Here is a 14,076-nt window from a genome sequence, read left to right on the forward strand (position 1 = left end):
TATTAATGAAAGGTATAACAGAAGTAAAGCAAGATTAAACATTGTGTTTAGTTAAACCACCACACCAAGTAAGCACTAAGCATGAGCTACCCAACATAAAGTAAACCAGTTGGTCAAGGCAAAGGTAAATCAATCTAGGCGAACCTTAATTGGGACCCATCAATTTACTCTTAACATGTGCATAGCATAAATGTTGAGTACGAGAAAGTATAGGTGTATAGGACGAAAAGTAGTGATCAAGGACACGACTTGCCTTCTTGGCCTTGCTCCTGCTATTCGTACTCTTCGAAGGCTTGGTCTTCAACTCCCTCGAACTGCGGGACGTCTACACGCGTCACACGGGCACATGCAAGCAAACATGGACAGAAAGTAAGAAACAATACACCAATCACAGTTAAACAGAGAAAACAAGCTTGAAAAGTTGATCTACGCTTTAAAACGAACACGTGGACATAAAGAACGCGAAAAACAGAGTTAAGATGCAAAAGATATGATTAAAACAAGATCTAGGGACTTTTCTGTGAGAAAACCAAAACTTTTAGGGCCAAACCGTGAAAACCGAGAGCTTATACGTAATTACGCGTATAAACCGAAGGTCTAACGCGCAAAACTCAAATCCGGACGGTGGGTTGATTTTGGGAAAGTTCAAGGGTTAAACCGAAAAGTGCGAGGGCAGATCTAGAATTAATTTCAACGCGATCTGGACCGCGGGTCGATTTGCGGAAAAGGCGGGGGCTTAAGAGCAAAAAGGCGCGGCGCGGCGCGGTTGACCGTTACGCGGTCTTTGTTTGACTTGCTACGAGCCGTCGGATCTTGATCCGACGGTCGCGGTCAACGATGACTCGTAGCGGCGGCGGAAAAGGGGCAGCCGGCGACGGCGAGCGGCGGCGAGCGACGGCGAGGTCGCCGAAGTTGGCCGAAAAGGCGCTCCGGGGCATGGTTTGGCGCGCGGATTGCACCAGAAGAAAGAGGAGGGTGCGACGAACTCGTTTTAGGGGTCTATGGTGACCGGAGCTCACCGGAGGCAGTGCTAGACGGCGGGGAAGAGGCAGCGGCGCTGGAGCTCGCGGCGGCTAGGGTTTCGGGTGCTGCGGGTGCGGGTGTTGGGGACCGGGAGGGGCGGCGGTTTATATAGGGGCGGCGCGCTTGGAGATAGAGAGGCCCCGGGTTTGAATCACGTGAAGAAATCGGAGCGGGGCCGACGGGGTTCCGGAGACGACGGCGCGGTGGTTGCGGGAGAGTCCCGGCCGGATACAGCCGGAGGAAGGAGATGACGGGTGGGGCCCACCCGTCAGGCCGGAGGAGGAAAGCGGAAAGCGGGCCGGCGCGACTCCGTGGGCCGGCGCGCGTTCGCGGGCCCTGAGGCGACGGGCGAGCGGGCGAGCTACGCAGGCCGGGGCGGCTGCGTGGGCCGGCGCACGCGTTCGCGGGCCACGGGGAGGAGGCGAAGCGGCGGGCCGCGGAGGTGGAGAGCTGGGCCGGCAAGGAGAAAACGGAGGGGGGGCTGGCGAGCGAGGAAAACAGGCCGGAGGAGCTGCTGCGCAGCTGGGCCGCGCGGGAAGGTGGAGCAAAGGGGCTGGGCCGGAAGAAGAAGAATAAAGGGAGGGAAAGAAAGATGCGGCCCAGGAGGAGAAGAAGAAAAAGAAAAAGAAAAAGAAAAAGGAAAAAGGAAAAAGGAAATGGTTTTGGAAATTGAATTTAAATTTGAAATTCAAATTTTGGTTCAAACTCCAACAATCAAAAATTATGCTCCAGCATGAATGCACAAATAACTCCTATGATGAATTCATTAATTTAAAGAAAATGAAATTAAATGCCTAGAATTTAAATGACACCCTAATTTGAGCAAATTTTAATGAATTTGAATTCTTTAAAATTTCGGGTGTTACATGCACTGGCACGAGAGAATTTAAAAGTTACTGCACCTGTCAGTTGTGGTGCGAGTGTCAAATACTTTTGTTTCTACTTGATGTTCTCTTGTACTCCATTAAATATGTTGTTGCATTCAGGAGTGGAGCCAGAAATTGACTAAGCCCCGGACTGAAACAGTGGTCTGTGGGTGAACTGGGCCTGCTGGGCGTTTTTTTTTTCCCTTCAATAAAGAAAAAATAATTATCGAGGTAGGACCTCTAAAAACCTTGAAAATAACTTCAAGGTTAATTATCACAAACAACCTCACACTCTGAATCAGTGAATGATCCACTAGAAATCCTCTCTGGTTTACTACTATGGTCATGCGAGGTGTTTTTTAAGACTTTGTACACTCAAATTCAAATAGGGAACTGAGGCTATTTTTGAGGAAAATAAAGAAAAATGCTACCATTTCTATTGGTGTGACAGCGTAGTTTCAGGAGTCCATCAGTTTAACCAAATTTCAAAGAACGCATGGCCTAGCTAACTCAATTCATCCATAGTATATTGTTGTGCCAGTAGTCAAGAAGCCAGAGTGACAGTCTGGATGCACGCTGTTTGAATCCTTCAAGTGTTATATATAATTGACTAGCTAGACTAGTCCCAAACCTGGTCAAGCAAATCAAAGGTCATGCTGGTTCATACTATGGTACCGTATAACATGTTTCTTGCAGCGACCGATGATCGATCATCATCACAGATGCATTATTATTCAGCAAATTAGTATGATTAAAATTTATGGCTACTGCTGTTTGGAGCTTGGGATAGCCCACGCCATCAGGATCGATTCAGACAGCGATGTCAGAGTTCTCGTGTTTAGGAGTTAATTGCTCCTTCATTTTCAATTCGGATATCGGAGTTCTAAAATCCATACCGTACCCTAGAACACTCAAAAGTTTGACTACCAGTATGTTTAAATCGATCAAGTAGCTGCATATACTCACATAAAAATAGCTTTTATAAAGGAATAGCTTCACTGTACAGCACTCATAAAGGTGTAAACACTAGTAGGCGGTCAAGTTCAGTTGCGGAAACTGTTAAAGATGATGCAATGGTGTCCTGTAAAAGAAGGAAGCCGCCGGTAGCAACAATGAGGCTGACGATTCAGACTCCAACGACGGTTGGAGTACTACGGACTTCTCCTTTTTCCTGCTTTGTTGGCTAGCTTTTTCTCCTTTAATGGAGATCGACGAAAGAAAGCAAACGGATATACACGACTACAGTCTAGCTACACCCAAATATCTGGCCTGCTAGTGCTATATCAGAGTTCAGACTGTATACATTCTGAGTTGCTATCTCGCTCTCATACATCAGACAGGACTTGCACAGCTCATTGCGTTCTTCTTTCGGCTGTTCGTTGAGAATCCGTGGAGATGGGCGCGAAGAAGCCTTACGTGATCGCCGTCGTCATTCAGCTTATCTACGCCGGCATGTTCGTCGTCTCCAAGGCAGCCTTCGACATGGGGATGAACACCTTCGTCTTCATCTTCTACAGAATGGTCGCCGCGTCGCTCCTCCTGCTCCCCATTGCGATTGTCCTCGAAAGGTAACCTGCAGACACCTGATGAAACGAGTAGAAATAAACTAATCTGGTGGTTCTACACTAAATTCAAGGGATTATTTGCAGGAAGAATGTGCGGTCTTTGTCCTTGGTTCTGCTCCTGAAGCTCTTCTTCTATGCCTTGATCGGGTAAGCATCTTCAGATTCAGATTATTGTGTTTTTGGTATGCATGTGTTTTGGAATCAGTTCTGAATTTCTGATGCGATTTCCAGGAATACATTTAGCTTGAACCTGTACAACGTAAGCATGAAGTTCACGTCGGCGACGGTGGCATCTGCGTCGAGCAACTCCATGCCCGTCGTCACCATCTGCCTGGCGCTGCTGCTGAGGATGGAGGTGGTGAAGCTGCGGAGCCTTTCCGGCACGGCCAAGGTCGCCGGCGTGGCGCTCTGCCTCGCCGGCGTCTTCATCCTCGCCTTCTACACCGGGCCGGCGCTGAGCCCCGTGAATCCCCACCGCGCCTTCGCTGTCGCCCACGCCACTAACAGCAAGATTCCGAGCAGGATGACGTGGATCAAAGGAACCTTCTTCATGGTCCTCGCCAACGTCACATGGGCCCTCTGGATCGTCCTTCAGGTATATGCTCGCTAACGTCCAAGCATCCCAATCTTGATTTCCTGCTGCTCATTGTTCACGTGGATTCCACTGCATGTTGTTAAAGATATATATGTGTAAGATCACATCAGTTAGAGTTAAAAGTACAAAAGAAGACAAATAATTTGGTTAGGTACAATAGTGACATGTTGTTAGTGGGATTTGGGGGTCTGATTTTAACATCGTTTTCAACTAAACAAGATCACAACTGCTGCTTTTCTATTAGCCGCATGTGCATTAAATCAGAATTTCTACTAGTAGTCCGATCCCCATCTAATGCACAAAGATGAACACAAGAAAGGCAGGGCTGTCTACCGAGCAGTTCCAGGACAAACCATACTTATAAAATTAGTTTTTGTAAAGAAAAATAAACCACGCCAAGTGCATGTATTTTTTCACTATCCTTTTGGAGCTTACCATTTTTTTTAAAAAAAAGTTTATTTACTGCAAGCAGCAAAGTATGGGCTGATAGCTGGTTATTTTGTAGTACTTTTGATCAAATATTCTTATATATGCAGTCCGCACTGCTCAAAGAGTACCCCAATAAGATGCTAGTTACGGTGACACAATGCGTGTTTAGCACGGTGCAGTCATTCGTCGTTGCAGTGGTGGCTGAGAAAGACTTCTCCAAGTGGAACCTCCGGCTAGACATCAGCTTCATCGCCATCGTTTACACTGTAACAACAATTGACGTGCTTTTTAACCCCTTTTCTTACTAATAACTAGGATTAAAATCCATGCTTAATTATGATAAAGTAACTAACGATCCGCTTTGCTTACTGCACGGATGGATGCTCATCGAATTGACGGTGGGATCTGACAGGGGTTTGTGGTGACGGGAGTGTCCTACTATCTACAAGCGTGGTGTATGGAGATGAAAGGCCCCGTGTTTCTAGCAATGTGGAACCCACTCTGCTTCGTCTTCACAATATTCTGCTCCTCTTTCTTTTTGGGAGAGATTGTCCACCTTGGCAGGTAACAAAATAAACATCACCGGGCTGCATGCATTGCATTGGTGTTTGGATGAACTCATAGGGAGATCGATGAACCTTGGTTTGTATTTGCATTCACTTTCATATATGGCTGCAGCATTGTGGGTGGAGCTCTGCTGGTTGGCGGGCTTTACAGCGTGTTGTGGGCTAAAAGCAGGGAGACTAGGATCACGTTGATGAGTAGCATGGCGAAGATGACCGATGAAATGCAAGATGAGCAGGGACACAAGAAATCACAAGAGAAGGATGATGGAAACAAAGAGCAAGAGAAATCAACGTCAGCGTTGGGGGTTGAGCAAGTGTAGAGGTGTACCACAAAACATGGGTACAATTTTGGTTGTAGCGTTACTGAGTATGATGCCTATAAAAATAGGCCATCTATCTTGGTTGTGAAAAAAAAAAGAATTAAAATATTGCTGGGTGATCATTGAGCAGACCCTAGACCATAGGTACACTGCAAGACAACAAGGAGAACCAACAAGCCCAAGCCATTCGTGCTGCCCATTCACACCACACATATCTTCAGGACACGTTCCAATGATTCCTTGGGTGCCGCAACTCATGCTGGTTAATACTTAGAAATTTCATCGTGGATCAAGGAAATTAAAAAAATATCGAGATTATATTACGAAGATGCTAACTCTTACTTTTGAATAGAATAAATACGATTTTCTCACCTGATGGTTCTCAAATGCAAACTTGTCCTAATTAAATATTTGAGAGCAATCGTCTCTTATAAGTACGGTCCAAAAAATCGAGATTATATTAAAAGATTTTCTTCACACGGAATCAAACAGGAGATTTGGCAATCATCAAAGGGTAGTATTCAAATGGGAGCTTCTTATATCTATTCTTGACCAAACATCCATTTAAAGTGTTAAAGAATGATTTCTCGCATACTCTTTTGGAGTAGTTTGAGACCCACCCATTAATCTTTGTAACACGTTGGAAGAATTCTCATGTATTCTTATGTAGTTCCTAGAAGATCATGTAAACTAATTGATGAACAATTTACTCTAGGGGGTGTCTAGTATTTTTAATTTGTCTTCTGACGGACAGAGCGCCTTCATGATTTCACTTCGCCTATGCAAGCTTTGAGATGGTGACATGTGTCCTACAACTTGTCATCTCCAATTTTAAGAAGAACTCGAGCAACTGTTACACACTTGTTCAAGCATGAATAAGCGCCGGCCGGCTACTCAGCTCATAAGCAGGCTCCTCGTCGTCTATATATATGTGTCCCACCTCATCCTTGGCCTCAATGCACCTTCTGATACTTGGCGCTCCCGCCACTATGGCGCGACCTAAATGGGAAATCATTCGTGGCGATTATATGGAGTACCGGTGGCAGACATCCTTTCGTGGCGGGCTGACCATCCGGAAAACATCTATGGTGGTTTTCCGTCAAGGTGGACTGCCCTTACCTGACAGATTATCCCTGACAGAGCACTCCTTACTCCTGACGGTTAGCGTCATGGAAAATTTCCCTGGCGGTTTTGGTTCAATTCTTTTTCCTTGACTGGATCAGCTGCTGTCACAGAAAAACCCAGGCCATCGGTGATTATTGAACAAGTGTGTTGGAGCGGTAGGTTTGTTCTCTATCCTTTTGTAGAGTTCAACGGTTCAGCCCTTGTCCATATGCATTGCAATTTGCAACTAGACAGTTGCATGTGCATGTAATTGCTTGTAGATTTGACCAGCTAGCTGCATGACAACGAGTATGCTACCTTGCTCCCTTGTAGACAAAATTAGCGTACTGTACTAGTATTAGTATGACGCTTAGGCTGCAGCTGTAAATGTTTGATTACTCGGCACGAGGCAGGCAGCTGCTATCTGTCCAACGATTGCATTGACCAATACTGATGATGCTCCATCGATTCAGATCCACAAAGATCGACGGAGAGAGATTAAATTTTTTTTAGATTAAGGATAAAATCATCCGGCCTTGGTCATCCACGAATGAATGCCTACAGCTAAGAATACATAGACTTAACAGACCAGCAGGAGGAATCTCCCCCTCCTGAAACACAGCTTTTAAGCTAGGACTCAAAGATCATACCAAAATAAAGAACTGGTAAAACCCTCCAAACAACACTCAGAGTTCTGAAATAACTCTCCAACTACTAAACTGACTCGCAGCTATTGAAGAATTCGCCTCCTAAAGTTCCAGCCATACTTGTTGAAGAACTCCATAGCAGTTACTTCAAGCCTACTGCACTTTTTCCTCAGATCAATTTTCTCTTCCTCCTTTGATAGTACCGCCCATGTTCTTGTCCAATATGTCCCTCTAAAAATTACCTGCAAAAAGGAGTTAGTGATTGTGCCTTTGAACAGTCATCGTTTCTATTCAACCATAATGCCCAGCAAAGTGCCGTAGCTCCTACAATCATCTGGCTCCTAATTTTTCGAGGATACCCTCTAGTCCAAGAGCCCAGCAAGTTAGAGACACTAGCTGGTGGTTGAATCCCAAACGAAAAGAATATTGTGCTCCAAATGAATCTGGCAAGGTGACAGTCAAAGAAAAGGTGTTGTATTGTCTCTTCTGTATTACAAAAGCAACACTTGGTGCTTCCTTGCCATCTCCTCTTAGCAAGATTGTCCTTTGTTAGAATCACCCCTTTTTTAAATACCATAGGAAGACTTTGATTTTTAGTGGTAGTTTTAGTTTCCAAGTCACATACCTTGATGGTACTCCTTCTTGCAGTATCTCCTTGTACATTGACTTTACTGTGAACACTTTGTTTTTATTCAGATTCCATATAAATCTATCCTCCTGTTCATTTATAATGTGAGTAGCAATCTCTGCCACTAGTTCTAGCCATTTATTTAATCTATGACCTGTTAATGCTCTTCTAAAAGAGACATTCAGAGGGACTGATCCACAAACTTTGGCCACAGTGTCATCCTTCCTTCTGGCTATATTATACAAAGATGCATATCTGTCCCTCAATGTTGTCTTTCCAATCCAAACATCTTCCCAAAATCTGGATTTTTCCCATTGTGTACCTCAAAAGTTCCCATTGACCAGAATTGGTCCTTTATTTCCATGAGACCGGTCCAAAAGTGTGAATCCCCTCTTTTCCTTGTTACTTGAGATAGGGTCTTATTCACTAAGTATTTTCTTCTAAGAAGCTTTTGCCATACTCCATCCTCGTTCACAAGTTTAAATAACCACTTGCTTAGCAAGCATCTATTTAGAACTTCCAGATTGGATATACCCAATCCTCCTACATTCTTAGGAGCACACAGGATACTCCATTTGGCCAGCCTATATTTCTTTTTGTGTTCATCACTTTGCCAGAAAAATCTAGATCTATAATAATCCAGTCTTTTCAGAACACCTTTAGGTATTCTAAAAAAGGACATCATAAATATTGGTAAACTGGAGAGGACAGAATTTATTAGCACTAACCTGCCTCCTACTGACATTAATTTGCCCTTCCAACTTGAAAGCTTTTTCTGAAATCTTTCTTCAACCATCTTCCAGTCTTTCTTCGTAATTCTGCGACGTATTATTGGGATTCCAAGGTATTTGAAAGGTAACTCTCCTTCCTTACATCCAAAGATGTCCACATAACTTTCTGCTCGATCTTTTGCCTCCCCAAAACAGTACAATTCGCTTTTGTGGAAATTAATTTTGAGGCCTGACAGCTTTTCAAAGGTACATAGTACCAATTTCAGATTTCTAGCCTGCTCTAAGTCATTTTCCATGAAGAGAATTGTGTCATCTGCGTATTGGAGGATAGATAATCCTCCATCTACCAGATGGGGCACTAGGCCCTTGATTTGGTTGTTATCTTTTGCTCTGGTAATCAACACAGCCAACATATCAGCTACTACATTAAATAGCAATGGAGATAAAGGGTCTCCATGTTTTTTCATCCTGTTTTTTCCTACAAAGATATTTCATCCTGTTTTTTCCTACAAAGAGATAAAGGGTAATCAACACAGCCAACATATCAGCTACTACATTAAATATCAGCTACTACATTAAATAATTCCATCCTGTTTTTTCCTACTCAGTTCGTGTATGGTCTCATGAAGTATGACAACCCCTTCCATAATATACCTCCCTGGCAAAAAAGCAGTCTGGGATGGCCTAATGACTTTATCAACCACCACAGAAAATCTATTGGCCATCACTTTTGTGAAGATTTTGAAACTGACATTTAACATGCAAATTGGTCTATACTGTTGGATCATTTTTACTTCCTTAAGTTTTGGGATTAAAGTTATTATCCCAAAATTTAAGCTGTATAATGGTAGATTACCTTTATGGAATTCTTCAAACATGGCCATCAGGTCATCTTTAATGAGACTCCAGAATACTTGGTAGAACTCCACAGGGAATCCATCAGGTCCCGGAGCTTTGTTATGCTTCATTTGGAAAATAGCTTCTTTGACCTCCTTTTCTGTGAACTTTTCAGTCAGGATTTTATTTTCTTCTCTTGATACTTGAGGGATGTCCTCTGTCAAGGATTCGTTCATAGAACAGATACTCCTTGATTGAGACCCAAATAAGCCTTTATAATACTTAGATATGTACTTTTTGAGGTTGTCATCCCCTTCTATGATGCCCTCTTCCTGTTCCAGTCTGAAAATTCTGGTTTTCCTGTGCTTGCCATTAGCTACCATATGAAAATATTTAGTATTATTATCTCCATTTAGTATCTTGTTGCTTTTAGCCCTTTGATACCATTTTATTTCTTCTTCTCTCAGCAGCTGAACTAGTCTGTCTTGAATGCACTGCTTTAAATCACTTTCTTGCTGACTTAGCAGCTGTGATTCTGCCTTTTTATCTAATTCATTTGCCCTTGCAAGTAGTTCTTGTTTTTCTTTTTTGTACTCCCCATTTATATTTTTTGCCCATCCTCTCAGGAATTGCCTTAGCCTTCTGATCTTGTTTTGCCATTTCTGAAGGGGAGTGAACCCTTTTCTTTCCTTGCTCCACACATCAGATACTAACTCGAAGAAGTCTTTTCTCAACAGCCATCTTAGTTCAAACTTGAACATGCGTTGGTTCCTGTTCCCCCCTTCTTGTCTAGTATTAAGCAGCAGAGGTGTATGATCTGAAATTTCCCTACTCAATGCATCAACCGTGGTTAAAGGAAATTTTTCTTCCCATTCCGTGCTGACAGAAATTCTATCCAGTCTCTCATAAGTTGGGGTTTTTAAGGAATTAGCCCATGTATATTTCCTGCCTGACATATGTATCTCTTTTAAATTTAAGCTATCTATGATAGCATTAAAAAGAAAAGGCCATTTATTCTCAAACCTTTCATTATTTTTTTCACTTGGGTTTCTTATGATCTTAAAATCACCCCCAAGCACAATGGGTAAGTCCTCTTTACTGCAGGTGTGGACTAGTTCAGTAAGGAAGGCTTCCTTAAATTCTAGTTGTGGTGCCCCATAGACAGCCACCAGGACGAAATGAAAATTATCTTTTCTTGTCCTTACTCTAAACTTCACATAGAAATCTCCTTCATCAATACTTCCTATGTCTAACTCGTCAAGGTCTACTCCTAGTAGGATACCCCCTGATCTTCCATGTGGTTCAGTCCAGTGCCATATGAAAATTTTCCCCCCACATAACTTATTTAGTGTGTCTTGGGTAAAATCCATTTTTCCTGTCTCTAGAAGAGCAATGAAAGCTAAGTTCTGCTCTTTAGATGTTTCAGAGAGAAATCTTGTTTTAGCCAAGTCACTTAGACCTCTGCTATTCCAGAAGATTCCTCTCATTTGGAAACAATTCTACTATTAGGTTTGGGAATTTTGACCTTACAAGTCTTTTTCTTTTGTGACTTAGCACCAGACTTGTGTTTTCCAATCTTAGAATAAAGTTCTAAGTAGCTATTATCCTCATCAAAGATCTCTTCCAACAGATCCCCACAAAGATTCTGAATCTCTCTACTTTCTACTTCTTCTATCTCCTCATCCTCCTTAACACTATCCAGATTTTTTTCACTTTGGTTATCAAAATCTGTATGTTGATCTAACAATCTGTTTTCTACTGAAAGAATTTCTTTTACCACCCTTTCCATATCCTTTTCACTTTCTCCCAATCTAACACCTAATTGACTAACATTACTAACAGCATTATTCAAAAGAAATGGAAAGCAATGCTCAGTCTCAGTGTTACCTTCATTGAGCTCCAGATTCTTTCGGGCTGCAATCTTCTCTGTCTTGGTTAGGATGTGCTCATCTCCTGAATTAGCCAATCTAGGACTTGCCCTTGTTGGTGTTATTACAGCCTCATGAATTGCAGCCATCTTCTTCAAGTCATCTGTTTCCCTGCTTCTTCCCAACTACTTTCCCCCTCCTGGTCTTCATTTTTATCATTCATAACTTGATTTGATAAGTCATCCAACGTTTTATCTACTGCTCTATCCATTATTTCCTCAGCCTTCTCCTTCAAGAATAGATTAAACTCCCTCTCATTCATTCTTTGTACTTTATCTCTTAATGATTCCTTCTCAACCCACCCATGTTCTTCTTGCACCTCCTCTGTCCTATTGCCTTCATTTTCTTTAGACACATTGTTGTTTTTACTTCTCTTTAACTCCCTGTTCAAATCTGGGTCATCCTGCATCAGATCCTCCTCCATGTCTTCTCCTTCTCCCTCTCCTTCCGCCCAACTTAAGCTGGTTTAAGTGCGCCTAATCGCTGTCGGAGCAGCAATTATCCGAAACGCACCTAAAACAGCATAAGTCCGGTAGTCCGTCGAGTGTCCCTAGGACTCCTCGAAAGATCCACGGCGTGTTTCATCACCATACATCAGGATAATATCCGCGATGTCCATGTCTACAGTTTGTGTAGAGCCTAGCATTGATCCAATTGCCCATAAATTCATGTATTCCCTTAATGATTTCCTCAGCCCAAACACTCTTACCCATACTTTAGGTAAGAGAAATCCCTCCTCTCTTTCCTGCCAGGTTTCAAATTGCATTCTCACACCTGTTTGCACTCCATCTTCTCTAACATATGCCCCTCCAAAAGCTATTGCCCTCTGCAGCTCAGATTTTGAGGGGAAATTAGTAATGAAGGTGTTGTTTTCACTTTCTTCTAATTCCCATTTCCATTTTCCTGGATATAGTCTTTGTAGTTGTGAGACCACCTGCTCCTTGGATAACTCTCCTCCTCCAATTCTAATCAGTGCTTTCTTGGATTCCTTTTTATTTTTTGGCAGTGGCGGGTGGGGAATATGATAGAAATCGAGACCATGTACAGCATACCCCACGGCGTGTGCCACTGGTCTAGACTGCTTTAGTAGAGGACATCTATGGTTCACATGATCCTCACTATTGCAGATAATACAATGTATTGGATTATTGCACCTAGCAGCCACATGCCCTCTCTTTGTATTGGGTAAACGGCTATAGAAACCATGCATTTCAGTGTCGGTTTCCTTGTGTTAACCGGTCTAGAAAATGGATTTACTGACCGGCTCCTTAGGCCGACCGCCTTGAAAATAAACTTTCAGGCGGTCTCTGAAAAATCCATTTATAGGGGCTGACTGACATAGTACGTTCGTTTACGTAGTAGTGACATCTAGTCATCTGGGTCGCTATTTATAGTGCACTTAGTGTGAGAGTGCATGACGATGCAAAGGGTAGAAGGATGATGAAGAAGTCATATGCACTGGTCCAAGAAAGGGGTTGAATTGGAACTTTTTTAAAAAAAATTCTAGAATGAGAAAAACAAACCTTAACCTAGATAACTAACCTAGATACCTAGTGATGCCCAAACCACAAGGTTCAAACCTATGAACTAAGCACACTATCAAAGATAAAACTTAGCAATGGCATACTAAGATATATATATTGTAACCTAGGCAAGATATGAGCAAAACAAACACAACAAGAACAAGAGCAAAACAAAACAAGTAAATTGTAGAAAGTAAATGCTCAAAATAAATGCTAAAATATAAAGAGAGAGGACACGAGACAACTGGATTTTTTCCCGTGGTATTGAGGAATTGACACTCCCCCTAATCCATGTTGGAGCACCCACTAAGGGTTTTGCTCCCCCTCAAGCCACCAAGACTTGAGTGCTCACTAAGAGTGTCCCTTCTCCATCTCCAGAATGGCAGACTTCAAACCGTGTACAAGATCTTCCTCTTGGGGCTCCCACAATCTCCAAGAGCTCACCAAGAACCTCCAAATCATCAAGACCGTCTAGGTGACGTCAACCACCAAGAGTAATAAGTCTTGATGCTTCACTTGACTAGCACTAAGCTCAGCCACGAACTAGATGCACCTTATCACTCTCAAACACTAAGAAAAGTCCTTAATCTTGCAAATCACAAATCACTTTTGGCTCTAGCACACTCTCACTTGCTCATGGGCTGCTTGAAGTCTTCAGGGTGTCAAAAGTAGCTCAAATGATATGGGGAAGGGGTATAAACAGGCTAGGCAACACTGTCTAGCCGGTGGAAAAGTGTATAAATAGCCTTCGCGCGTTCGGGCCGCGGATGTTCCACACTAAAATGTTATAGTTGCATTGATCCATGGCAATTGCAACCTGAAAGCGTTTTGCTGAAGGAGCTTCAGTGCGCAGAGACCGCTGCTCCTGCCTGTGATGCGATCCTGAGCAGCTCGCCGTCAGACAATGCATTTGTAGCCGGGAATATGTCCCTCAGCGCCGCAAAATGCTGCGGTTGCATTGTTGTGGCGAGGAAGCGATCGAACTCGCCATTCAGTGCTCGCTACGTGTCCTCTTCTCTAGAGATGATTCCAAGCTTTTTCATCACCAGGACCTCGCCTCTCTTAGATGGTCGAACGTTCACGTTCTGAGTTTGGCTTGCCAGACGGCCGCTACGTCGTGGCGTCGGCGCGGCGGTGGCGTGTGCAACGCTGCCGGAGGTGGGTCTGATTGCGGGCGGTGCCTGAAGCGCCAAACGTACGGAGGTGAGGAAGGCTGAAGTCTTCGCCATGGCGGCCGCTCCGGGAGATGGCGGTGGTGTGTTGGCGCCCCGTCTCTGCTGGAATTCGCCGCGACACGCGTTCCGGAGTGTGCAC

The 14,076-nt window shown here is 43.5% G+C and overlaps 1 protein-coding gene across 2 annotated transcripts; it reads left to right on the plus strand.

Annotated features, from left to right (window-relative positions):
• Positions 1-3,165: 3,165 nt before the first annotated feature.
• Positions 3,166-5,505, plus strand: LOC101783871 (WAT1-related protein At5g64700). Of its 2 annotated transcripts, XM_004960493.3 has the most exons (6): positions 3,171-3,457; positions 3,539-3,601; positions 3,686-4,049; positions 4,586-4,744; positions 4,891-5,042; positions 5,157-5,505. In XM_004960493.3, exons 1-6 carry the CDS (start codon positions 3,285-3,287, stop codon positions 5,362-5,364), a joined length of 1,119 nt encoding a protein of 372 aa, XP_004960550.1. In that variant the 5' UTR covers positions 3,171-3,284; the 3' UTR covers positions 5,365-5,505. The 2 variants fall into 2 exon arrangements, with proteins under 2 accessions (XP_022680842.1, XP_004960550.1); XM_022825107.1 differs by lacking the exon at positions 4,586-4,744 and having other exon boundaries at positions 3,166-3,457.
• The last annotated feature ends 8,571 nt before the right edge of the window (positions 5,506-14,076 follow it).

The sequence above is a fragment of the Setaria italica genome, chromosome III (assembly GCF_000263155.2).
Source record: "Setaria italica strain Yugu1 chromosome III, Setaria_italica_v2.0, whole genome shotgun sequence".
Lineage (NCBI taxonomy): Eukaryota > Viridiplantae > Streptophyta > Magnoliopsida > Poales > Poaceae > Setaria > Setaria italica.